Source organism: Branchiostoma lanceolatum, chromosome 17 (assembly GCF_035083965.1).
Source record: "Branchiostoma lanceolatum isolate klBraLanc5 chromosome 17, klBraLanc5.hap2, whole genome shotgun sequence".
Lineage (NCBI taxonomy): Eukaryota > Metazoa > Chordata > Leptocardii > Amphioxiformes > Branchiostomatidae > Branchiostoma > Branchiostoma lanceolatum.
In genome coordinates, this window is record NC_089738.1 from 10,428,424 (window position 1) to 10,455,295 (window position 26,872).

Consider the following 26,872-nt stretch of genomic DNA (forward strand, 5'->3'; position numbering starts at 1 on the left):
CAATTGAGGATGCCTGCTTTACCTTTACCTTTAAATCTTGCAATAACACCTACCTCTCCATGCGGTGGACTAGTCCAGATCGATAACCCCTTATAAGGCGGGAGGATTGAAACTGATTAGCATACGGGAACAGCTGTTTGGCGCGAACCGGACGTGTCAGACCTCTTTCGTAAGTATCGTCCCTTCTTTCTTAGATTTGCAATCAAGAGAAACCATCCTGAGCTCATAAAAGGATGTGTATATTTTACTAAGATTCATTTTTCGCCGATGAATGAAGAAAAGTGTTTATATTTGCCTGGTAGAAAGAGAGCGAGGCATGTATTTATGTTGAAGGGGGAGGGGGGCTTCGTTTTCAGTTGCATAACACGCGAGCTTGTTGTATAACGGGGGTTGGATAACAACTCATGAAAGATTATTTTCTGTCTGAAAATCGAGATACCAATTGCATTTTTATATCCAATCCTTTCATTATGATTTCATCATTTTTGAAACGAAGTAAGGGATGATCTTGGTGACTTAAGACTCGCAAACTGTGTTGGGGAGATTATTGTGCACATGTGTTCAGTTGCACATGATATTTGATTACATGGCATGTTACGTAATTAGCGCGTGGTGGGAAAAGTAACGGCATTGTATAATGTCCTTGGACAACTCACAATAATTTGTTTTTGTGTTTCTAGGATCTTCAAATTTCGCCTTCATCAAGAACGACTTTTGAGGACTGTTCAAGACTTCAATGCGTGTACAACTCCTTGCCTTCGGTCTGTCATCATCAAAGTCGATCTTTCAGTGCAACAACTTCCTACGTAGAGCTTCATACTCAACTTTCATTTCCTACAAGAAAAGCACTTTTGTTCTTTCCAAGACATCAACTGTGTCATCAAGAAATATGTCTGACGGTGGAGCCTGGACCCCATCCTGGTTAGTGTAGTATCATAATTATATTCATATGTTTTTATTGTATATTAACTACATTATGACTTAACAACGTTCAAGTTTTTCTACTTTCTGTTTGTCCAAGTTATGATTTTCTTCTTTAGCAATGAAAGTTATACAATAAGCTAGTTCGGAGTTGCTACTACGCATGTGCAGTGTCAAAGGTAAAGGCCCTCGAGACGTATACAAAACCCGTCTGGGCGTTGTTATGCAAATCGAAACAATGTCGAGGCGAGCACTGTTTACAAGCCGGGGGCCTTCACCTTTGACACTGCACATGCGTAGTAGCAACTCCGAACTAGCTTATTAAAGCAAAGACCATATGAGTAAAGATATCTACTGTAATTCATCATTTGTTAACGGTAACTTAAATTTTACCCTCTTTAACAGTCACTAGTCAATTGCTAAAATTTGCTCATTGCAAATGTTTGATTACTAACATTTGGGACAATGATGCTTGTTCCCACCATTGAAATTAAATACAGTGAACTACTCACTTTTCTCCAAATCGCCAAAATTACCAAAAGCAACATTAAATGGATTTACAGTAAGATGTTATTGACTTAAATCATTTAAAGGTACAAGGACAGTTGGGGAGGTAATGAACGCGGTGGGCGCAATCAGCGAGGTGCACACAACAGAGGGGGCGGACGTAACCAACGTGGCGGTCACAAACCTAACCAGCGCACCTATCAACCCACGGGCGGCCCCTCCAAAATGACCAAAATTGAATCAGGAAGTAAAGTTCTCAGTTTCGGAGCTGGGAGTAAGGACTTCTTGGAACAGTTAGCGGACCAGAGGAAGAGTGTTTGTTCCTCAGTTTTGGAGTTCAGCTTCGATGAAAGGAGATGTCGGAAGCTTTCCGTGAACCGAGAGTTCAAAGCAGACTGTGGGGGGATAGTGTACTGGATGTCACGGGACCAGAGAGTTCAAGGTCGGTTCAATTTGTACATTCTGTAAGTCTTGAAAATTTCTGCAGTGGTTTTATTTTCATTGTTTGAGCTGTGACCTCTCCAGCGTAAATTTAAAGCACTGCAAATATGTGTTTCCAATGCATTACTACTGCTACACATAATTGTTCAACTGAGCCGTGAAAACCTCCTTAAGTTTCCCCTCTGAGTGCGAAGTTACGTCCCCGTGTAAAGAAATGTATTTACAGTACAAGGAAAAGTTAGTTTCAATGTAAATTGATAAATTAGTAAATAATTTTAATTGTTTCAAAGACAGTAAGAACTATCATATGCAAAAATTAGATTACAGTATATGAAAAACTTTGTGTGTTAAAGATATTTTCCATTCGTCATTTTAATTCAAGATAGAGATTGTGTGAAAAAAGCCCTGCAAAACAAGTAGCAAGCATTTACAACATGTATGAGTGTATTCAACAGTTCAGTTGCTAGTATCAAAAACTATAATTATATAATTATATATTTGTTTAAGTGCACATTTTAGATTGATATTTGGGTTCATGTTTGTTCTCTTCTAAGGTTATCAATAACCTCATGTGTTGTTGTTGTTTTCATATACAGATAACTGGGCCCTCCTGTATGCCCAGCAGCTGGCCATGAAACACCAGGTCCCCCTGTATGTGTGCTTCTGTCTGGTACCAAAGTCCCTGGAGGCAAACATCCGGCAGTACGGGTTCATGCTGAAGGGACTGGAGGAGGTGGAGAGGGTAAGTGGAATTCAGCCTCCTTCGCAGACTTCCTAGAACGGGCGTACATATTTGGGGGAGGGGTGGTGATGCGATTTCTTATATGGGCCTAGGTTCTCTAATGCTGGCAAGGGAGTTTGCTGCCAAGGGAGTTATGTTGCTGAGGAACGGTTGCCGTTCTAGGAAGTCTGCGAAGGAGGCTAAGTGGAATTAGGTTTTGGTGTTTGCCTCCTTTACAGGCCCTCCAAGGTGGCTCTGATTTGAGATTTTCAACATATGGGCTTTTAATGTTTACTAGGGAGATTGCTTCCACCACTCTAGAACCTAGCCCATATTATCATTGTTGGAGTAGCTGTTGTGTGTTTGTAAAATGTCTTTACAATGCATGGATGCTTTCTGAAAATACTAAAAGATAACTATGGTTGATCAAATTGGTTCAGAAAATTTGATATACTGGTACATTTACATGTAAATGATAGTTGAATGTGATCTTTCAGTTTTAGTCCTCCTTTGCACTTTTTTATTAGTGTCATTATGATTTTTATGTAGAGTCAATTCCACGTTACCGAGAGGGTGTTTGTTGCCTTTTGTTCTAACATTTGCAAAACCTTTGTAACAATTTAAGGGAGATAAGTGACTGTTTAGAACAATTTCCAACATTCATTTGATGTTCTAAATAGTTTCTGCTGTGTTCCAACATGTTAGACAAATTTCCAACATTGCACATGTTATTTGTATTATTTTCGAAACTGTTGGAAAATAGGTTGATCATTTGTTCCTACATGTTCCAACATTATAACAACATGGTATAACTGGGTCAGTGGGATGGGAACAGGGCAATTCACACATCCCTTCAAAGTATAGGGGATTAGGCCTGGGTGCCATGTATAGACACCTCAAGAGAAAGGTCCAGACGTGAAATCTAAAAATATACAGAGGCGGACAATAGAGTGCGATTAGCACCTACTTTTATGGGGGCAATAACCCAAATCTACCATTTGAAAAATGATGCAAATTGTTCCAACATGTTCGAACAGTGAAACAATCACATAGATGTTTGAAAATTGTTCTAAATAAAGAGATATTTGTGCAATTATTTTCCCAATAGTTCCAACATATATATATAAGTTCAAACATGTTCAAACTTTCATTCTTGATTGTTTGAACAATTTAGAACTATTTTGACTGGAATAGTCTTTTATCTAAAATTGTTTGAACTCACTAGCAATATTACCTGAAAACCCTCTCGGTGACATGGAATTCTAAATGAAAAAATAAAGAAGTTAAAAAGAATAAGGCTACTTTAGATCCTTCTTATCTAACTCATTACATGTATTCTAAAAGCATTAGATATATCATTTCTTTGAGTAGCAGCTTGAAATAAGAAATTTTCTGTGGCCAATCCTTAGTTATGGTAGTTGCCAATGGTTAATAAGTCAATCAATAAGTTAACAACTATCCTGTCTTCTCTTTTAGGAGCTGCAAAATTTGGACATCAGTTTCCACTTGCTGACTGGTTATGCAGTGGACGTCCTGCCCCAGTTTGTCACAGAGATGAACATCGGAGGGGTGGTGACGGACTTCTCACCTCTCAGGACCCCCCTGAAATGGGTCCGAGACGTCACCGCTAAACTACCCAGGGATGTTTCCTTTGTTCAGGTAAACTAAGTGTCACATTTGGAGCCAGATTCACATTGAGGTTTGAGTAGCTTTTGCCTGTTTTAGCAATCAATGATCACTTGCTAACTTTCAAAGCAAGCTAAGCATGTGTCCATGTATCCATTCTGTATTTCATAATTTGTAAACTCCTTTTAGGAAAATGGACCAATAGTAATACTACCCTTGCTCGGGCCTTGTTACTAGTAGGTAAAAGCTGTAAGACGAACTAATATCAGGTAGAGTTAGACATTTCACACCACAAAGACTTATGTTTTGTACTGATTGTATTGTGTTATCCAGGGCCCCACTGCAAAGCAGTGTATAGTGCACTGAGTTGGGCCACCCTGGCTAAATAAAACAGAAACAAACAGAAACAAACAAACAAACAAGGTGTATTGGCTAATTTTGTTGTCATAACTTGGTACATTCTTAACCTTCTCCCTGCTGCCTACTTCTGTAAGCAATAGAGAATTAGGTGCCAAATGGCTACTTCAGTGTGCTAAAGGTTAAACAACCTACATTGTAAAGGTGTGGCTTTCCTCCAAAATGGGTCAACATCCCACTGTCTTATTTCTTATGTACTGATTGGTTTCTAACTGATTGGTTTCGAACTGATTGGTTTCTAACTTCATCTTAGGTTGATGCACACAACATCGTACCATGTTGGGAGACCTCCGATAAACAGGAGCACAGAGCGTACATCATCCGCGGGAAAATCATGGACAAACTGCCGACCTACCTCACTGAGTTTCCTCCAGTATGCAAGCACCCTCATCCTTCTACATCAAAACCTGAGGTAAAAGCTAAACATATTCCAATGTTGCTCTTTTTACTGTTAGCTTTATTTATTATAATAATTATATGCTTTATGCCACATCAACGGTACAATGCACAAAGTAATGGTATCTCCTGGTATATACAATATAACTACAGTTCCAAGAGTGTATAGTATGGGATGAGAATGAGGTTTTACAATCATTTGAGGAATTTTTAACGTCTATTCATTCTTAAATATATTTTTCTATGTACATTTGTATATTATTTTTCAGATATGTTACATGCTATATCCTTTCATATTGCATCTTGGTCCTCAAAATCACATTCAAAAACATTTACACACTTGGCAATGATGGAAGAAAACTAAGACTGTAGATGGTCAAAAATGTTAATATATATTGGTGAATTTGTTTGAATGTTAGGATTTTGCTTTTGTGTAAAATTGTATTCATATGTGAACCAACTCTCCATAGCCTGTAGACTGGGTTTCCACCAAGGCCAACCTGGAGGTGGACAGGACTGTTGCCGAGGTTACCTGGGCCACGCCCGGCTCCGTGGGGGGTCTGCGCCAGCTGGAGTTGTTCTGTAAGGAGAGACTGGAGGTCTACGCTGCCGACAGGAACAAACCCGACCACGAGGCACTGAGTGACCTGTCACCATGGTACCATTTCGGTAAGAAGTAATTACTAGGTAGCTTTATGGGGAGCTTTAATGCAGCGGCCGCATGTTACAGGAGATTTGAGCAGGATAACTTAGCTTCACACTAAGTTCAAGTACCAATTACGCTTAAAGTAAAATGCACCAATCAATATGCACTGTTGAATTTTTGTGATCAGGCTATGAATTTCATGGAATTGAAATGACTGATTGCGCACCACATCAAATTAAGATGGTCTGCATAAATGGGAGGATCCTGGAAATGCTAAGATCCATGGTACAAAATGTATATTTAGGAGGGCCTGCTATACTTAATTTGCATGTCCCCGTGGCGCAAGCGGTAACGCAACCCCGCTGCTTCCCCATCCGGATCAAATTCCGTGGATCTTAAGGGCCCGCGTTCGATCCTCAGTGGTTGACTTGAGCTCGGACATGTTGTAAGGGATTGCATTCGTTATTTCAGTTGGTGACGTGAAGCAGGCGGCCCCGTGTATGAGGGAGGTTCAGGCATAAGCCTCAAGCATTAAACCTCTGCACGTAAAAGGACCCAACACACTTATCAAGAAGAGTAGGGGTGACCCGGTGTGCCTGGCCAAAAACGCGAGCCGCGTCAAAGCCGCATTGCATCATACCACTAGCTACTTGAAAAAGCATTATGCTTCACCTCAATTGCTTTATGGTAAATTCAAAAGACTGACAATGCCTAACGGTAAATTAACTTTTTTAGTGTGAACGGTAGTTTGAACGGGTTCATTAGATAGTAGAAATGGCCTGGGGTGTCTAGCAAGTCTGCAAATACCGACATAACCGGACACTCTGTTGTGACTTCTGGGCAATCTGGTGTTTGACTACGCTAAGTAACTTTGGTCAGGAACAATAAACATTATTTATGATTACACATGAAGTGCTATGTAGAATAAAAGTTATGCTTCACAAATAATTTACTTTAGACTAACATTGTACTTGCCCCCCTCCCCCCTACAGGCCATGTATCAGTACAGAGGTCTATCCTGACAGTACAGCAGTTCCAGGATGAGCACAGACAGTCTGTGGAGAAGTACATCGATGAAGCCGTCATCTGGAGAGAGATGGCAGAAAACTCGGCTTACTACAACCCTGACAGATATGATTCTCTCTTAGGTAAGACACACAACAATCTTAATATTTTGTTAAGACAAATTTTCAATATATTGGTTCTGTCTATTGCATGCCATATTTTCATAACCTGTTTTTTTTCCACATCAAAATTGATTCTTATTGCATGTTAATAGAAAGATGATGTCAACATTTTTGTTAAACTCTTAAAGGTCAAAACAATCACACTATTATGCTTTTGCGTAATGCCTACTTTTTTTCTCTGCCTATGGCTTGTTATCTTCACCGAGGAACTCGGAGAAGATTATGTTTTTATTAAAGAAATGTTGGAGAGTGTAACATACTTTGCCTTCCTTTAAGAAAACCAATTGTTTATTTTCTGTTCTTTGTTCTCCCTTGGGACCAAACATCAAATTTTATAATGTCTCCTTTGAATTACTAAACTAAGCAACAAACCAATTTTCATCCTTGTTTGCATATATAATGTATGTTTCTTCCCAGGTGCTCCAGAGTGGGCCCAGGAGACGTTGCGTAACCACGCAGGTGACAAGAGACAGTACATCTACAGCCGCGAGCAGCTGGAACAGGCCAGGACACATGACGACCTGTGGAATGCTGCTCAGGTATCCGATCAGTTTTCTCAACTTCATGGGCAGGCTCATCTTGAATTTCGTCCATTGTTATGGAGAATTTTACAATTGATTAGGGAAAAGGCAGTCAAAGCATGCTCTAATTCTTCAAAAGGCACTCAAAACATGCACTAAATCCCAAGAAAACTTCAATGCCGATTTTGTGATTATGATATTATACAATTTTGTTATTGTCACATCAATTGTTACAATTGTAAGAATCCCTCCTCACCCTTTTTTTATGTAACGGCATGGTCACATTCATGGTACGATCACTGTAACATACCAAACTGAGGGCATTTGAGTAGATGTAATAGATAGTAATACATTTGTACATGTAGAAGTGCATTATGTGGTACAACATTCAGCTTCCTTTTTTACAAACTGAAAAAAATGTTTAAGTTCCTAGGCAGATAGTTGGTTCTGTCACAGCCTTGTTGAAAACTCTGTGGCCTCAAAATCTTATATGACAGCCCACGACGAATGTATCCACACCGTAACATAAGCATTATGCATGACTTTGTGCACTTAGTAACCTTTCATTTATTTTCATCTTTACTGTCTACTGAAGATCCAGATGGTCCAAGAGGGAAAGATGCACGGGTTCCTGCGTATGTACTGGGCCAAGATGATCCTGGAGTGGACACCGTCTCCTGAAGTTGCTCTAGAGGAAGCCATCTACCTGAACGACAAGTATAACCTGGATGGGAGGGACCCCAACGGATACGCTGGTGAGTTGGAGAAGTATTAGTCTAAGACTGACTACATTAGTGTATATTAAGCCCCTGTCACATATAGCCAACCGTGGGTCCCAACCTTTTACAGACCATGGTTAGGAGTTAGTCGTGAGCAAGATCATCTGTGATTGGCAGTTGGATTGATGAGGTTGCCTACTCTATAACTTCTATAGAAGTTCAAATTAAGTTTGAAAGTTTTTTTCACATTTTGCTTCCTTCTTGATGCAAAAATCTATATATGTTTATTTTCTGAAGATTTGATGTGAGAATGTTATTTTGTTTTTCATAGGTTGTATGTGGGCCATCGGTGGGCTTCACGACCGTGACTTTCAAGAACGCCCCATTTACGGGAAGATCCGCTTCATGACATACTTTGCGTCCAAGCGCAAGTTTGATGTGCCTGGGTTTGTGAAAAAATATGGAGCTAAGGCGTATAAATAGAATTGTTGAAATGAAAAAAAGGATTCTCATGTTGAAAAGGGAATTTTTTCTTTTATCTTCATGTAGATTACTTTTGAGGACTTATGGAACTTTTTCTTTTTTGTAACGAAACGCACAAAATAGTACATGTAGTAATGTTGAGCCAGTTGAAAGGAAACACGCACAAAAGTATTGCAATGTTTTTCCAACATAATATGTCTTCTTTTTTCAGCCAGAATGTTAAACATTGTTTACCAGTCAGGTATTATGGTTACACTTAACTATGGAGCATTTAACTTATTCTTTTTATTTATTTGCTAAGATTCATAAGGCAAAGGGGGTTTCAAAACAGGGGAAGTCCTTTTATGAATTAGTGAATTAGAGAGAGTGCAGTAAACATGCCTCTGTGCCGAAAATTACATGTACATGTACAAGGAGCATAATCTGCATGTTAAATAAAAGATTAAAAGTGATCACTAAGTAGGAAAATATTGGTAAGTCAAACTCAATAAAGATGCTCTGCAAGGAATAATATTCGAAGTTAACTATTTCATATGCAGTATATAGTACTTGTTCATTGTCTATCATAAAATCTTTGAATTCATAGATCTACCATTGTTTCTGTGTTTTTTCCCCCACCAATCTAGATATAAATGCAAACTATATGTTATGATACAGACATGATTGCAGTATAATAATCTTAAACATCCAGTGTACAACTTAAGATAATAAAATGTAAGAAAGTTAATCTAAGATAGTTTTAATATGTTACATGTAGGTCTAAAACTATTTCGTCCCAATAACCTGGCATCTTTTAAAACCCCTGTCTAAGCCTTATAGAAGAAAATAAGGTATACAACAATATGTGTATTGTGCTTTTAAAAATAGTGCTGAGATAAAAACATACTGTATATACTCTATAATATAGATAATGATAAAAAATACCCTAAAATGCACTATGAAAAACAACATTACCTTTAAGTTAAAGTTAAATTCTCCACCATCAATTATTGCAAGGAAGACATAGGGCTTAGGTACTTATTCCTTTTTTTCATTAAGTTTTGAAGTAATAAAAACTGTTTTTGAAAAGGAAATACCACACATCATACACTGGAATTAAAAAAAAGATTGACATAAAAACTGTTGCATGAAATATGTCTTGTAATACCTTTTTCGAAGTTTCTAAAAAATGTTATGCTAAAATCATACTAAAAATGGAATGTGATATTGCAGTCAACTGAAAAGGGCATGGTTATGTTGTATATTTCTATATTCAATTTTTGTAAGTTCTCAAAGCACATGTTTTACTTTCCCTAACATTCCAGTTGAAAAGACTAAGACTTGGTCTTCTTAACAGGAAAATGTTCCTTTAAAGTTCCTTTTGCTACGTCACACTCGACCACTTTCTCTCTGCCACGCTTTTTGCTCCTCTCTGCTGGCTTGGCCTCAACTTTCTCCGCTGGCTTGGCCTCAACTTTTTCCGCTCGTTTGGCCTCAACTTTTTCCGCTGGCTTGGTCTCAACTTTTTCATCCTTGATGCCATAGAGAACCCTCGCAGCCGGAATGTTCTCTTCCAACGCTGCATCGATGTGCGACGGCGAATCATCGAAGAACAAGTGCGGCTTGATAGCTTTCAACATGGCCGCCTTGCTGGCTCCTGCGTTGAACGTGCACTCGTCGATTTTCAGGCCCCACTCGCGGAGAGTGAGGATTGCACGTTTTCCCGCGCTGGCGCCCGACCTGGCTGTGAGGATGTAGGTGCGGATGGGACAGGGGACTTCTTTCGCATGAAACTTCTCCTGTATGGCTGCAATTCTGCTGGCAAACTTTCTCAGTGGGCCCTAGTAGTAAAATTGAAAAGATACGAGAACATTCTCAAACATCCTAGTATATAAAAATATTTGAAGGAAATGGTCAGGTAAGTACGACTTGAATTTAAGATTGAGAATAAGAAATGGGTACATAAATGTGTTATGAACATCTAGTACAAAATGTTGAATTAGATTACTATGCTGAAAGTGTCTTTTCCTATAATATCAACTCTTACCTCGTCCAAAGGCATCCCAGCCTTCTGTCTTTCGTTCTCCACGAAGGCCGGAAACCCTCGCTGCTGGTACACACGCTCTGCCTCGTCCGAGAACAGGACGGCGTCCCCGTCAAACACGATCCTGAGCTGGTCGTTGGGTAGGTCTTCACCGGTGTACGGGTACACCACCGCGGCTGGGAAACCTATTGGACAGGTGTATAGATATATGCATATAATTATTATATAGAACAATGTGTTTGGTGGCAAAGATACTTATGACAATGTACTATTTGAAGTTAAAAGTTTGCTTGAACTCACATTATAATATATGTTACTATTAAGATAAATTCTCCATAGTCCATATGTGCCTTTGCATAATCTATGTACATAATAGAAGGAACATTTGTAGTCCCATAACCTTTTTGAGGCCATAGGGGCTGGGTTGGTATCTACACATGTCTATCATACAGTATTGTAAGGCATTCCTCTCCTTCCGCTGCCGCTACCTTTTACTTCACCAACCGAAATCAGCTACCCATTTTTATACCTGGGCAGAGTGAGGTGAAAAGCCTTTCCCAAGGATACGATGTCTAGCCAGGAATGCCATGGCCAGGAATCGAACCAGGGACCTCTTGATCTACATCTCCCAGCATCATAATTACCTGCTTTAATGGCACTCCTAACGTCATGTTCATCTGGAGACAGGAACAAGTCTGCCTTCCAGGCACCCAGGTATGTGGTAGGGTCAGCTCCTCCAGCTAGGGTGATTCTCTCCAAACACAGACCTAAGGAATACAGAAAGAAAACTTGTAAACAATGCAGATGCATGTATGTTGTGGATGCATTTTCTTCTAATTATAAGACTTAGTGTGTCGTACACTCATAAGTTGCCTGTCATGTTGAGAATTATATGTTTGCGACAAATGCATTTTAGTTTCTATCTATGACATACATTCACACAGAGCAGCATTGAATATAACAATTTTAGACATGCAAGTCTCTTCTATTGCACAGTTTGTTATTCCTATTAGCATACTGTAGAATTAGATTATTTTCACAGGGACTTGATTTTGCTGTAAAAGGGGAAAGATGATAGGTTTTCACAGTGTTTTGATTGTGCGGATGAATCAATTCTGTATTAGAGTAACATAAAATACATTGGAAAACGCATATTCGCGGTGTTATTAATTCATGGTGGAGATGTAACTGCAAAAAGCATGAAACTAAAACCACCGTGAAAATAATAAAAAATTGACAGTACAAATGTATGTCGTAAGGTTGATAAAACTACCACTGACTCACCGTAGTGGTTGATAGAGTTGATAAGTCTGATCGCTGCCTGTGCGTGGTTACGGCTCACGATCACGATGTCAAACAGTTCGTTGTCCTTCGGGTCAAGCTTTCGGATACGATTGTTCACAGCTAGAGCAGACTGGAAAATAGGAATGACAAGGTTATTAGAGATGGCAGACTTCGCCCCCTACCCGGGATACTGTTTGGAAACAAGTTCAGTCACACAAAAATAGCAGTAATTAAAGATGTGACAGAGAGGCAATGCTGGATTTAATGTATGGTGGGAAACACAGAAACACATTACACACAGTGACACACATTGACACACATTGCACACACAGTCAGAGATACACATGTCGTGCAAAAACACACACACACAAGGACACACAAACACACATATACATGTACTAGTACACACACACACACACACACACTATGTTGTATACTACAGGTTGAACTGTGACTTAGTCACCTCCACAAACTCAAAAGCCGGTCCTTTCCCCAGGACTTCATTCTCTCTCTCCACCATGTGCTGTATGTATGCCTCCAGACCATTCTCCTGATAAAACTTGTTCTCTGTCTCCAAGTCAAACAACGCTCGAGCTGACAGAGCAACAGTGATTGTGTTTCTTCTGTCCTTAGGCTGAAGAAAAAAGAAAGAAAGAAGCTTCTTGGGCAGATATAATGCAATTGTTATGGGGACACACTACACATGCAACCTGATATGTTTAAGACTAATAAGTTTAAGACTTATAAGTGTCATTTGATGCCTGCTAGGGTGACCCTAAGTAAAGTTTTAAAAGATTAATGGCATTTTTTTAATTCAAGGAGTGTAACAGACACTATCTTTTATGTATTACATGTAATCATTATCAACGTTACTGTATTTGAAATCATTTCTTTTTGTAGCAGTGTCAATATTTCCACGATATAAAAAAAATTATGTATTCATTCATTCATTTGTAAATCCATCAATTCATCAATTTAACAGTCACTTAGACCTTAGGAATTGACATTTAATACCTACCGGCTGTACTATTGCGCTTGATGAATCTGCCATTGCCTTTTGCTTTTGATGTCCGTCAGATTTCAAGGTAACCTTTGATGATCTTCAGAAATGATTATCTGACCTGTCGGATGAGAGTAAAATGTCTCTAACAATTCAACATTAGTAAAACGCAAAAAAAACATGTTAAGAAGACTATTAGTATGATATTGCGATGTCAGATCAATCGAACGACGGTACGTTTTAGCTTAATCTCGTGTACAACAGAAAGTGTTGTCGAACCAGGGAGGTTCACATGAGATGTTTAAATACCAACTGTCACTTTTCTGAGTTGTCGGTCCGCTTTGTGTTTTTAAACCCTACGGAAATTAAGTCAGCGGTCTTGAGCCGTTTTGGTAGCGACTAGAATGAACTTAGAGTAGTAAACTAACAGTCAACAAGTTAAAACGGTCATCATTTATCTCCAAAAGGAGATATTTGATGTTATGTGACTGTGTGGGGCGTACCCACGCTTACCTTCTGTTGTCACTTCCGCAATCAGTAAAATTCACCTTTGACCTAAGAAGGCACACCTGACGCGTCTGCCGCCTAGCGATAGCTACATGAAGTGCAACCTATCAAACACCTCTCTAAATCAAAAAATCATAGAAGAAACTTTTAGACGATTCCTTGGTTTGTCCGAGGACAGGTTTGAAGATATATTTCCCGTGGACTGTACTATTACCCTTGATGAATCTGCCATTGCCTTTTTGCTTTTGATGTCCGTCAGATTTCAAGGTAACCTTTGATCATCAATTGATGATCTTCAGAAATGATTATCTAACCTGTCGGATGAGAGTAAAATGTCTCTTACAATTCAACTAGAGTATGGCCACGTGCTACTTGTAGGCTGTAACAAAGAGCAGGAGCAAAACATGGAGAGGGTACAAAAGAGAGCGCTGCGAATAATCTATCTGGGGGGAAGAAGGGAGGTGCCCACATTGCCAACGTTATCCGCCGTGAGGCTCCAGAAACATGCTGGAGGAAAATCATCCACTGCACGACATGGTTCCTCCTGCTAGGGCTCTTGCCTCAGGGCGAACCTTGAGAAATGGCACGGCCATCACTGTACCAGCAGCTCGTACACAGAGACTCAAAAACTCATTCCTTCACCAGGCTATCCGCCTGTACAACAAGGCAACTCAGTAATACTCATACTGTTAGTTTTGATTACCAATGATGTTTCTAGACGAGTGGCTTTTGCTCTTAACTGTGTATGGATATTGGATATTTATGCGCTGTTACATGTTATGTTATGTTTCATGCGTATTGTTTTTAGATCAATTGTGGATGATGTTGTGTATAGTGTTTGTGTAAAAATCAACACAATTCATGTAACGCTGCAAGGTTGATGTAATAAACTGAAATTGAAATTGACTAGAAGTGTTGTCAACTGAACAAAACTTGCAACACTATCAGTCGTCTTTCCGGGTATTCTATCGTATACAACTTCCACATGAAACATAACGTGAATTGTTTAGCTTCTATGACTTCTATCTTTTTTCTTTTTTTCAAATAACAAAATGACAAGTCACGTACGACGCAGCCGTTTCCAACCGAATGCAATCTTTAATAATCCCATAAACGTACTTTCTACTTAATGCAGCTGGTTACTCTCAACTATAGCAGACAAATGCACGTATCCTCACATGGCAGTAAAATAGATGCCTAGATTCAGCTTATAATTTGCTACTTCGGAAGTCTACAACTTAACGAGCTGTTTCCAATACTTTAATACATTAATTACACAGCCGTGGACGTTTTGTTCGTTCTATCAATACATGTACACAAAATGTTGTGCCCACTCGTAAAATCGTTAATAAGAATATATCAAATACTCATTTATAGTACATATCTACTTACGATACGTTCGTAGTGTACCCAAATCAATACAAAATATGCTATGCATATATGATTAAAAGTAACATACTCAGTGTACTCAATAGTTGTTTGCTATAACATATTACAGATGACCATAAAAATCTCGGCAAGGCAACAATAGTACAGCTAGAAATATTTGTATGTTTGTTTCATACATACACACACGTATTTCTAACATGAGACTTACTAATCATTATATACCACAAAATATTAACACCTCAATCATAATTTCCACAGATGTTTGTAAAATGGTGGCTATAGTTGGGTTTAACCCAATGCATACTATGATAACGATTTTGATAAAAATTGAACGTAAAATAAAAGAGAATATTAACTATTCTAATATTACACATATACAAAAGACAGATGTGGTCTAAAACACTTGCATAATCATCAATGATGCTTGGATCCTTTCCTGTAAAAGTTATTTTTCTCAAAATACATTTTTGTAGACTCGTACAATGAGCAAAACTTAATGTGGCAGTACAAATGTACTATCATGAAATGCGTCGTCAAAATAAGCTATTTTTACAGGCTCGTGCATTTGACATGATAAACAAAGTAAGCAACGGCAAGCTCCATCTACAATGTAGAAAATAAACTCTAATACAAGCATATATTGTACTTACACCTCAGAATATCCATATATTTTCCACTTTTCCTTTGTATCTTCCCGGCCGTATCTATGATGACATGATCATAGCTATATCTACCTTGCTACCCAAGGGTCTTGGTAATCCCCATCTCTTCTCGTATCTGACGAGGAATTCAAGTTGTTAGTTGGAGACAGTTGTGTTTGCGGTGGTCCTCTTGGACGATGCAGTCCTCCAGGTGGACGCTGGGCGGCGCTTGGTCCGTTACTGGATGGAGCAGCCTGTCTACTACCCGCCCGGATGTACGGGTCGACGCCACTCCCCGAGGACATGGATGAAGAAGATGCAGGTGGATTCTGCCATCCTCTCGGGCCTCCTCCTGCTTGTACATAAGGGTCTATACTGCTGGTGGAAGAGCTGGAAGGAGAGTCTACGGCGCCTACTGTGTTTGGAGCAGTACGGGGGGCTGGCGGTGGAGGCAAGGGGGTTGGGCGTCCTCCCGCTTGTACATACGGGTCTATACTGCTGGTGGAAGAGCTGGATGGAGAGTCTATGGCACCTACTGTGTTTGGAGCAGGACAAGGAACTGGCAGTTGAAGCAATGGAGTAGCTGACACCACGTACGGATCAATGGAGCTCCCAGACGACATGGACTGGGTAGGGGGCGAGTTTGCGCTAGACGTTTGAAGAAGTGAGTTCGGAACTGGCAAACCAGTCACCCCCATTTGAGCAGAGGGGTTTGGGGGAGGTGCGATCGTGGTTTGTACATGTGGGTTAGGCCTGATGAACCCTTGGTTGAATGGTGGCGCCAGTAGAGGTAGACTTTCCGCTTGGACATACGGGTTGGACTGACCTTTGCATCCCTCTGGCATGAAACCCTCGTCGGCATCATCTTCACACGTACCGTCCGTTGCCCGTACGTAAGACTCGATTTCCGAGGATGTCGTCTGGTTGTCTGGCCAGCTCGCCACAGCTTGTCCCGGGTCTCGTATCTCTTGGGAAGGCCGTTGACTATCAGAGGACGCTTGTACATGTGAGTCGAAGGGATTTTTTTTCTGAAATGACACCGGGGAATCGAGCCGATACGTTTCGACCGGAACGTTGGACTGCTCTTCGTCGCCACCGGAATCCGTTATCAGCGAGCACGGTCCGGAAATGTTTCCGGAATCCGTGCTGGTCGGAGATGACGGCTCGTCATCTTTGTCGGATCCGGAATCCCCCTTCTGCTGCGATATCACCACTTTCACTACGAGATCTTTGTCTGACTTCCAGCTCAACAATGTTTTCTTCTCATCCGTTTGAAAGGCGTCGTCGTCAAGGGACAAGGTGTCCGGAAGATTTTGGAGGGATTTGACGAACTTGCTCTTTTGGCGAATCACGTTGGTACGAATGGAATCGAGATCGTCCATGCTCTCTTTGTTCCACGAACTTGAGATCGGCTCCAAAGAAGTGCTGTCCTTCGTCTCTTTGATTTCCACCTGGAAATAAGCATGCGTTTATTGATGAGTCAACTTTAAATATGAGACGGAGCTGTTGGTCTTTAGAGAGAGAAGTAATTGATAGAATAAATGAATTGATACAACAGTCAGTTTACCATGTATGATACTGTGTATGTGTGTGTGTGTGTGTATGTGTGTGTGTGCGTGTGTGTGTGTGTGTGTGTGTGTGTATGTGTGTGTGTGCGTGTATGTGTGTGTGCGTGTATGTGTGCGTGTGTGTGTGTGTGTGTGTGTCACTGTATGCAGTTCCAGCATTCGGTAGCCTAAAACGATGCTAACCTATATTTGCATGGCAGCCAGTGTAATCTACGAAAGCTTACGAAATCGCGTAGTGTGCATTTTATATTTCACTGCTCTTCTATATATAAAACCTTTTCACAACGAGGCAGACACTTTGAACGCTCCACATATATGTAATACAGCGCCACCTACCAGGACAGGAGGAAGTACAATGTTGATTTTGCTGATGCTCAGGAACGGACTGCCTCTCATCCACAGGACCAGGACACACAGAACAACCAGCAGCACAACCACGGCGAGGATGGGCAGAACAGTCTGGACCAATGTGCCGGGATCTATGAGGGAATACAGTTTTGCAACATATTAGTATAAAAAAGAGTATATAATAGTGTGTTTGACGTTTTTTACATCTCAGAGAACGAAGCCTTCGAATGACAAAAAATAAGATAATCACATGCAATACAAACACTGATTTCATGAAAAAAAAAATTTGTGTATACTTATAATTAGTCTAGTACTATCAAGAATAGACAATGTGTAGTTTGGAATATATGCAGGATAATAGTTCTACACATTTTGACACTGTCAAGTCTATATATGTTCTACGATCAGTCATAATGCATCATGTTGTTGTTTAAGGACAAAATTCTGACACTAGTATGACATCATGATATTATACAACAGTAGCCTTACCAGCTGTTGTGGGCTGCGTCTGTGCATAGACTCCCAATTTTCTGGCGCATTCTCCAAACTCCACGTCAGCGGAGGGCAGCCGTGCCTTCACGCAGACATGGTACTCCGTCCCCGGCACCAGACCGGTCAGGTTCACGGTGGTGACGGAGCTCACACGTACGGGCGCAACCTCAGGGTCGTACTGGACCATGTACCCCTGTACGCAGGCGTCCTCTAGCGGACTCCAGCTGACCTGCATAGACGTTGATGACAGCGGTGCGACGCTTACGTTTGGAGCATACGGCGATGTATCTGGGGTAGAAAAGGGGCAAATAATGATTTTACTCTACATGATATATATTAGAGAGAGGAAGAGAGAGGAATAGAAAAAGAGACGGGGAGAAAGAGAAAGGGAGAGAGAAGACGACAGGAGGGAGGGAGAGAGAAGACGACAGGAGGGAGGGAGGGAGGGAGAGAGAGGAAGAGAGGGGGAGAATGGAAGAGAAGAAGAGGGAGAAAGAGAAAGGGAGAGAAAAGAAGAGAGGAGGGAGAGAGAGGAAGAAAGAAAGGGAGAGGGGAGAGAAAGAGGAAGAGAATGGAAGGGAGAGGGGGAAACTAAAGAAATTGAGAGAGAAGAGAGAGGAGGGAGAGAGTGAGGAAGAGAGAGAGGAAGGAGAGAACGAGAGAGACGGAGACGGCGTTAAAAAATCCGTTACCTGTTTTGAGTGGCGGAACCCTCAGCATGTTGTGTAGAGCGCGTCTTTCACTACATCCGGCGGAAGTGCACGCAGCCACGTCCACAACGTACTCCTCGGATGCGGACAGGTCCCGGATGGTGAAGTTGGTGACGTCCCCCGGAACCATCGAATGCGTCATCTCTTTGTAGGAAGCTCCGACGTCCTTGTAGCTGATTTTGTACTCCTGGAGTTTGCCATTCCACTTTTCTTCAGCTGGAGGCTGTAGAACGATAGCAAGAACATTTCAGACTAAACCGTCCTTCTTTTATCTTCCAAATTTTACCTCAAACTCTTTACTCTGAGCGGAGTTTATTTTAATAAACTCCGCACATTTAAAAATGTCTAGATCTGAACTTGCATACTAAAAGGAGATACAGCAAATGTATTTGTGTCATCTTTATACGCTCGTTCTCATTTAAATGTACACATTTTGTAATCTCCGTTACCTATTGAAATAAGACGTTCCCGGCATTAGGATATGCCACACATAAGATGTCAAACTGTAGTTTTTATGACGATTTAAAACTTTTCTACTTTTTAGAAACCGCAGCTTGGTACCTTATATGTGGCATATCTTAATGTCAGGAATGTCTTACTTCTAACGGTAGCGGAGATTACAAAATGTGTACATTTGAATGAGAACGAGCATATATTGATTACCAGTTCTTCCTCTTATCACAGTACGTACCTGCCAGGTGAGTCTGATGTTCCTCAGCGGGTACTTTGTACAGTCATCCACACTGAAGGACAGGGAACGGGCTCCAGCGGAGGGAACTGGGGTGAAACAGAGAAGCATTAAATCGTTAGTACCTTCGCCAACAGGATTATGTTTTTTGGTAGCGTTTGTATGTATGTATGCATGCGTATGTGGGTCAAGTCAAGTCAAAGCCTTTATTTTTCTTCGAAGTGGAGGAACAGCATAACTCGAGAAGGCTTAGATTTTCTTGAAATTTGGTGTTTGGGCAGGTCTTGATTAGACCTCAAAATGATTAAATTTTTGTCCCCTGGCGGCTTTTCATGGTACTGCAGCTGAACTTCCGGTTTTGATATCTTGTGCTCATGACATGCTCTGGTCGTGGTTTTTGAGTGGTAGATAGCCCTTGTTATTTCATGAAGAAAAGTATACACCCATCAGAAAACAGTGGATACACATGCTTTGAAGAATGGTATTGATATGTTGAATATATTGAGAACGGCAAAATTTCCGTAATACTGTAGATCAGCCCGTATGTATATAACGTGTTTTACCGTCTTCCTGTGTATTCGCACATATCCGCCCGGTTTCCCCTACTTCGTCCATGTATCTCCCCCGTACGGTGATGCAGTAGTGTTTCCCGGGGTACAGGTGGTTCAGCACAACGTCTCTATCTGTTGTCTCTTTCTCCCCCTGTTTGATCATGAGAAAAATGTTAGAAACATTTTATTCTTTTTCAGAAAAAAGTACAAACTTAAGCGAACAGACATAAATTATGTAAATTTTGGCAATATTTGCATGTCCATGAAGAAATAGTACAATTGCTTTTAGAAGATTAATAATGTAATGCTTCCATTTGGTTTTGGAAGAGGAGATAATAAATTCAAGTAGATTATGCTGATTAGAACATTATAATGATAAATGGTTGAGACTTTATATTGATTTGCTACGTATACAAGTTATGTAGAGATTGAAGTCAAAAATTATGCAAATTAGGTCATTATTTCCACAACTAGTGAGAAAATGATAGTTGACGCCTTCGTCGTAGAGGTCTAAGGATGCTTGCTTCAGAGTCGAAGCACTAATAAAGATTGGTCATTTCTTGAGTAATTATAAGACAAGAGCTATCTTATTTTTTCTTAACAAAAGGGGTCGTCTTTAGGTTGTGTTTAGACAAGCTCTCGATCGCTGGCGGACGTTAATGCCCCCCCCCCCGCATATCCGTCTGGTCGGCCGCTAAGAGCGCGATTTAGTCAGGCTAGAGTTGTCCTTACCGGCGGGAAACTTGATCCGACTTCTTGATACGTTATCAGCCATGTGATCCTGCTGTAGAAGTGAGACATGCGCATGCGCCGCCCGTTGCTGTTGTAGAAATGAGTTTTCGGTGCCTTGACACGCAGGGTGAGTCTGTCTGTCTTAGCTTGTAGCACCTCCAGGTCTGGGACACCTATTATTGCTGGAGACGTGAACAAAAAGCTCGGTTGAAACACAGTTAAGCAGCTGTACAAGTAGTTATTTATTTCCTATTTATTGGTTTGGCTGTTCAGCACAAACAGTCAGAGCTGCCCAAATAGCCTGTTGCTGTTACAGAGGGCTAGCCCTGCTGTCAAGGACAAGACAGTACATTGGAATTTTGAGATGGACAGCATAACAAGCTATAACAAGTACATGTACATAAAAACGAGCTGTAAAAGTAATCATAGAATAGCTTTTTCTTTCTTCACTACGAAGCAGTACATGTTTACCCTGGGAAGAAGATTGATTGATTAATTGATTTACAAGGAAAAGCTGTCCGTTGATGAAGGTTAGACATCCATTATACGCCAAATAACAGTTACTCAAGCAACTGGATATGATTTTGGAAACGGTCAGACGTTTCAAGTAGCATCCACTACTTTTCGTCAGTGACTCTGAGCAAGATTTGTCAAACAGCAGGTTTTTAAACGAACTAGACAATCTAATCAATTCATAGTTCGCGGTTAAACCTGCTGTTCGACAAATCTTGATCATAGTTACTGACGAAAAGTAGTGGACGCTGCTTGAAACGTCTGACCGTTTCCAAAACCATATCCAGTGGCTTGAGTAACTGTTATTTCGCAATGAATCAATCAATCAATCAATCAACCAATCAATCAAACAATCAAACATCCAATCAAAAAGACTCACTGTCTTCGAAGGGTTCGAAGACTTTACTCTCTGCCCAGTCGCTGGTGCCGTAAGGGTTGAGTGCCCGTACACGTGCCCACCAGTTCCCGTCCGTCCCCAGCTCGTTCAGCAGCACACAGCACAACCCCGTGATGTTTATACACTTCGCCTTTTCCTGCCAGTCTTCCAGGGACGGAGAGGAGTCCCGATGTCCAGAACTAAGGATTGAACCAAAACAAGATTGGCTTCATGAAGAAAACAGACTCGATCACTTTTGGTAGGAAAGGGGGTAGACGATATAAAACGTCGCCAAGATGGTTATGTTTCCGGGCCGTTTGCCTTTTGTGCGCTCGTGTGTGTATGTGTGTGTGTGTGTGTGTGCGCGCGTGCGCGTGTGTGTGTGTGTGTGTGTGTGTGTGTGTGTGTGTGTGTGTGCGTGTGCGTGTGTGTGGACAGGATAACTCGAGAAGCTGTGGATGGATCCCTATGATATTTAGTTGGTTGATAGAGGTCGGAAAAACAAAGGTTAAATCGATAATGGACCCCCTAGCGGCTTACTAAGGTAATGCAGCCGAACGTCCGGTTTTGATATCTTGTCTGGACATGCATGCTTTTTGAATGGAGATAGATTTTGTTTTCCATTAGTTCCTCTCCATAAAAATGAATACAAATAGACAAATAAGCAAACAAACACATAAATCACCGTCTTTGAATCTCAGCCCATAGAGATGAGTACAGACATACAGTAATGTACGATTATAACTGGCGGGTGATATACTAATTATTGTATACTGTGCCTGGTAGCCCTAGTTGCTAAACCATGCGTTGCTAATTCTTCATTGCTTTGCCTAGAAGGCGTCCCATATTTGGTATTGTTACCAAGAAGACGTGAAAAGCTATCGTTGCCTTGGGCGATGGTACGTACACCTAGCTATTAATTCTTGGCAACTACTAGTAATACATTAAATATAACCCAAGCCTGATCTCAGTCTCGGGCCGGCTTAGGGGTGTTATATCTGGCCCAGTCTGCTTATGATTGAGTCGTTTCTGTCAGCATTTCACCTAGCTGCCATATAGAATTTCGCAGCCTTTCTACTTATTAGCTGCCGTGATTTAATCCAAGGCCGTAAACCCACACCCCGAGCGGGCTAAGCTTTCTGGGCGGGCGGGCATCACTTCCAGTGCCGTAGAGATATCGGGGAGCCCCCGATGATATGGTTTCCAGGCTACTAATACATGTATTACAAATCTCAGGGATTTTAATCCTTGCTGACAGCCATGCTGGTAAATATGAGCCAACGACTTAGCTTCTTCGTTCATCCCCTTCGTCATAATATCGAACTTGCGGTGGAAACAAAAGACAGAAACTGAGAAATTGAAACCATAAATGTACACTTATTCGGTATCGGTACAAAAACACAGAAATAAGTAAGAGATGTTATCGCACTGACTAGTCCGGGATGCAAAAATATGTATATAATCGATGTAATATATCGCGTATATGTATTCCCTTCGGATATAGATAAACCCTATATAGCTAGCAATAGGTAGTTTCCCTCAGTTGGTTACTGACAATTTAGATGTTTGTTATAAGACGTATTTTAAGTGTTTAAATTTGTCAACGGTCTGCAGTGATTGCATTGCTTTCCTATATCTATTCAAAGTCTCTATCTCTCAGTATATGTCCTAAAATTGACTTTCACTTTCCTTTGGCAACAATACAATTTATCGAGGCAGAGGTTTTTGGAGGTGGCAGGACGAAAATGTAGGTTTCCTCTGACCAACAGGTGTTGAATTAAAAACAGAAGTGTTGTGGACAGTTTGCGACCTTAGGGCAAATGCATTAAGGAAGTATCTTATTTCTAACATGTGCTTTCAACCATGAGAAGCTGTTGTTGTCGACATGCCCTTACTCTTACTTGTTCCGGACAATTGATAGAAAATGACTAAACATACATGTAGCCACCCGTCCAAAGAGGAACAAAATACCACTGGGCTAATACATTTGTAAACTCAGGCGTTTCAGGACTTTGGGAAGGTACAGAGTATTCAGGTTAAGTGTTGTTTTTTCATTGAAGTCACGCTTGTTAGATAAAGGGTCTTTTGTGTGGATGAAAGTCAGTACCACAAACCCGACACTGTGTTATGTATTGAGGTTCCTCAGCAACCACATACATGTACAACATCACCTTACACTAGCGCAAGTCAACTGTAGTATTTTTTGTCAGAAAGGTACTACCCCATAACATTAACAATGATACCGTAAACATTACATCAGATCCCTACAAGAGAAAATCGGACACCATACTTAATTTTCATCGCAACAAGGGGCCTTTTGTTTACTCTCTTGTCAAGGTCTTGGTTATATATATTCAAATTTTGGTCAACAAAAGATTCATTATCGTTTGAGGAACGAAGAGTAGTTCTTGTGCTAATCCCAGATTTCAAAGACGAGTTTCTAAATCTCACAACTACACCCTTTTCTTGCGTTAACGTTGTGTCGCAACAAAGGGTCTTAGAAAGCTAAAAGGATGATAATTCATCATAAGTTTTTCATGTGACGAAGGCTTCGTTTTTTACCGTTTCGTTCATACGACCGTTACTATACGTTTACATCTAAACACCCAAGGTACCGTGAGACTTGTCTCAAAGTCTTTATCAAGTAGTAGTCCTATACAGATGTCACTCAAAATGTCACAGGAGTAATTCTAGACTCGATCAAAGGAAATGTTAACGTTCGACTGAAATGTTAACGTTCTTAAGAGCAGCTGTTGCACTTAACGATCAATAGACATTGGCATTCCTCTATATAGGCTCTTACCTTCTGTTATCACATAAAAATTTGTGTAATGATATGTTGACAATGCTTTCTTAAATCTAGAGAGCATGTGTGTAAATCAGCACAAATAGTTAAATCAAGTACCATACATAATGATAATACATGTTATATACATGGGCCACAAAGGACAGACATGAATAGCATGGCGAATAGTGTCTAATTGATGACAAACATGTACATATACTCACGAATCCTTTATGTATATGTATATATATATATATATATATAGAGAGAGAGAGAGAGAGAGAGAGAGAGAGACAGATAGAGAGAGAGAGAGAGAGAGAGAGAGAGAGAGAGAGAGAGAGAGAGACATGTACTGCTAGCCGCGCTCAATACATTGTGTGCAAACAGATTAACAATTTTGTGTTGCCACGCAACGGCACATAGTTTATGTTCCCTAAATTCCACATCATCTTACGCACAAACGTTATAGATATTCTACCTTTGTATCATAGCGTTGTGTATATTCTACTGCCATCTATGCTGACATTACAAGACAAAGATATGCTATATCCGTATACATGTATACATTGTTTGTTCGTTTATTTTATTAATATTTATTAATATATAAATAAACTGAAAATCAACTCACCCGATATACTGTACTGTAAAGAGAGTTGAGTTGTCGTGGTTTGGTGCCAGGTCCCATCTTAACGTGTGGTTAAAATTGACGGACTCGAATCTCACATTGATAGGCTTGTCGGGTGGACCTGAAAAACGAAAACAACACATTACTCAAAGTTGCGTTGGCGTACTGGTTAGGGTGTTTGTCCCAGGACCCAGAGGGCGTGGATTTGAATCCCTTGACATGCTACCGATGTTGTGCCCTTGGGAAAGGTATTAACAAAACTTTCCTCACTATCCAGGTGTAAAAATGGCTGCCTGACTTTGCGAGTTCGAGAGATAAAATTCGGTGGAAGGAGGGGGGTGGGCTCCACCGCCCAATACCGTGCCCAAGACACAATTAGTAACAGATAAATAAATAAAAATATAGATAGATCCAATCAAATTATTAACGACCCACTGCCCCTACTCCCTAATAAAGGCTATGGGGCTACCTTTACATATCACCCCACTGAGTCAGTCCTGCAAATCGTCCGGTCAGGCGGCTAAAAAAAGCCCGCCCACCCACTACATTTGTACGCCATTAACGTGCTATATTATCTTCTCCTTTGGCTTTTATTTCTGTTGTTGCTGCTTGTTCGTTATGAAAATAAGATTAACCCCAAGTCAGGTTTCAATTGTTTCTTTAAGTGAGATTTCTAAGGTCTTACTTAATTAGAATCAAGAGATTTGTCGTAACTCCAGGCATCTAAATTTGTGTTGAAGACAAGTACACGAGTACACCTCTACAACTCATGATCAAGTTACTTCCTACTCAAGAGTGTTGTATCATTGTGACATGAATAACTAGAACTGAAACATATAGGAAGACGTCAAACTTGTCTCAGAGTCTTTGGGGGTCTTACACTGTCACTCAAAATGTCACAGGAATAATTAGGTGGTGGGATCTAATTTTAGAAACGCTAAACTTGTCGAGATTGTAGTGTGTTTGGATTCACGTGTTGGATTAAAAAAAGTCTCTTTATAACACATACGATGTTGATATTGGGATGTAAAACTGTGCGTGGCAGAGTCTTACCTTGTAATGAAGACTCTAAATCGCCGTCAGTAGTCGCAAGAACGTCGTCGATTGTCGTACTACAGAACACGACGAGTACGACGAGTTCAACCCACGCAGCCGCCATTTCCTCAAGTTCCCGTTTCCTCCTTCGTTACGTCACGTAGCTACAGGTGTTAAGGTCACCTTTCTAGGGTGTCTTCAAGTCGCAAGCCACACAGATTTCAAGATTTGTGGAGGGCCTGAGGACACTTGTAGCGCACGTTTAATACCACAGCACTGCTGAAATAAAATGTTACAGTGTGGGGGTGTAGACTTCTGAGAAGAGCCGTTGAACCGGATGGTTTCGATGACTGTTTTTTCTGGGAACAGGAACCGTACTACGATGTATAATACATGTACGTCAGAAGTATCAGAATTAAAATTTGAATAATACCGAGAAATGGTGAGTCATAACACACTGTTTGTATGATGAGAGACTCATACGTAGGATACACGGTTTGTTTCTTTTCTTTTGTTTTCTTGAAAGTGTTACGGCTTTACGGTCGCGAAATGTTGATTTGCCAAAGCGACCCCTCCTCACGCAAAGGTAGTCACACCTGGTGACCTTTGACAGCCGATGACGCAACACCTTTGCAACTAACCAATGAGAGGCTACCATTGCCCGCCTAGTGTTAAGTTATTCTTACGTAATACCCTTAGGTATGAAGGTCTGTTTGATGACAGACATAAAGTTGACAAAACAGACGTTTATTTTCAAGTTCAACGCAATGTCACAAGCATGTTAGTGAATCATCAGCTGCAGATATTTGACTTTTGTAAGTAAAGAAATAGTAGAACGAACTTGATGCAAAAACTACTGAGAAAATAAGTACTCATGTGTGTATCCGGAATTCTGGTAACGTTGTAACGGTTTCTGATTTGTAGCGTTGGATACAGTTGCATGTATTTTATGATAATTCATGTGTAGAAAATAAAAACACAGCTTTTGCATGAAATTACAAGCAGCAATTGATACCATAT

At 40.6% G+C, this 26,872-nt stretch overlaps 3 protein-coding genes across 4 annotated transcripts; 1 reads left to right on the plus strand and 2 right to left on the minus strand.

Annotated features, from left to right (window-relative positions):
• The first annotated feature begins 72 nt into the window (after positions 1–72).
• On the plus strand, positions 73–9,170 carry LOC136423167 (deoxyribodipyrimidine photo-lyase-like). Of its 2 annotated transcripts, none has more exons than XM_066411220.1 (11): positions 73–169; positions 681–921; positions 1,515–1,870; positions 2,466–2,611; positions 4,067–4,249; positions 4,887–5,045; positions 5,500–5,698; positions 6,668–6,823; positions 7,280–7,401; positions 7,979–8,138; positions 8,434–9,170. In XM_066411220.1, exons 2-11 carry the CDS (start codon positions 737–739, stop codon positions 8,583–8,585), a joined length of 1,818 nt encoding a protein of 605 aa, XP_066267317.1. In that variant the 5' UTR covers positions 73–169; positions 681–736; the 3' UTR covers positions 8,586–9,170. The 2 variants fall into 2 exon arrangements, with proteins under 2 accessions (XP_066267317.1, XP_066267318.1); XM_066411221.1 differs by lacking the exon at positions 73–169 and adding an exon at positions 218–314.
• A 35-nt stretch (positions 9,171–9,205) lies between these two features.
• Positions 9,206–13,428, minus strand: LOC136423170 (cytosolic 5'-nucleotidase 1A-like). Its single transcript, XM_066411223.1, has 7 exons — positions 13,406–13,428; positions 12,911–13,013; positions 12,356–12,526; positions 11,893–12,022; positions 11,253–11,375; positions 10,612–10,793; positions 9,206–10,405 (listed from the first exon to the last, which is right to left on the minus strand). The coding sequence occupies exons 2-7, from the start codon at positions 12,941–12,943 to the stop codon at positions 9,899–9,901; spliced, it is 1,146 nt and encodes a 381-aa protein (XP_066267320.1). The 5' UTR covers positions 12,944–13,013; positions 13,406–13,428; the 3' UTR covers positions 9,206–9,898.
• A 1,049-nt stretch (positions 13,429–14,477) lies between these two features.
• On the minus strand, positions 14,478–26,434 carry LOC136423172 (uncharacterized). The gene is made up of 10 exons (XM_066411229.1): positions 25,871–26,434; positions 24,821–24,938; positions 21,411–21,607; positions 20,519–20,700; positions 19,799–19,937; positions 19,239–19,324; positions 18,530–18,770; positions 17,835–18,125; positions 17,334–17,476; positions 14,478–16,880 (listed from the first exon to the last, which is right to left on the minus strand). Exons 1-10 carry the CDS (start codon positions 25,974–25,976, stop codon positions 15,519–15,521), a joined length of 2,865 nt encoding a protein of 954 aa, XP_066267326.1. The 5' UTR covers positions 25,977–26,434; the 3' UTR covers positions 14,478–15,518.
• Between the last annotated feature and the right edge of the window lie 438 nt (positions 26,435–26,872).

Bases quoted from the DNA above. Each gene is read 5' to 3' on its own strand.
- LOC136423167 (XM_066411220.1), top strand. From the start codon at position 737: ATGCGTGTACAACTCCTTGCCTTCGGTCTGTCATCATCAAAGTCGATC. The intron at 7,402-7,978 runs GTATCCGATCAG...TGTCTACTGAAG, and splicing joins ACCTGTGGAATGCTGCTCAG to ATCCAGATGGTCCAAGAGGG. The intron at 8,139-8,433 runs GTGAGTTGGAGA...TGTTTTTCATAG, and splicing joins GGACCCCAACGGATACGCTG to GTTGTATGTGGGCCATCGGT.
- LOC136423170 (XM_066411223.1), bottom strand. From the start codon at position 12,943: ATGGCAGATTCATCAAGCGCAATAGTACAGCCG. The intron at 11,376-11,892 runs GTGAGTCAGTGG...TGTATTCCTTAG, and splicing joins CAACTCTATCAACCACTACG to GTCTGTGTTTGGAGAGAATC. The intron at 10,794-11,252 runs GTAATTATGATG...CCTGTCCAATAG, and splicing joins TAGGAGTGCCATTAAAGCAG to GTTTCCCAGCCGCGGTGGTG.
- LOC136423172 (XM_066411229.1), bottom strand. From the start codon at position 25,976: ATGGCGGCTGCGTGGGTTGAACTCGTCGTACTCGTCGTGTTCTGTAGT. The intron at 17,477-17,834 runs GTAAGGCTACTG...ATTCCCTCATAG, and splicing joins GACGCAGCCCACAACAGCTG to ATCCCGGCACATTGGTCCAG. The intron at 16,881-17,333 runs GTAGGTGGCGCT...GCTTATTTCCAG, and splicing joins TTGTACTTCCTCCTGTCCTG to GTGGAAATCAAAGAGACGAA.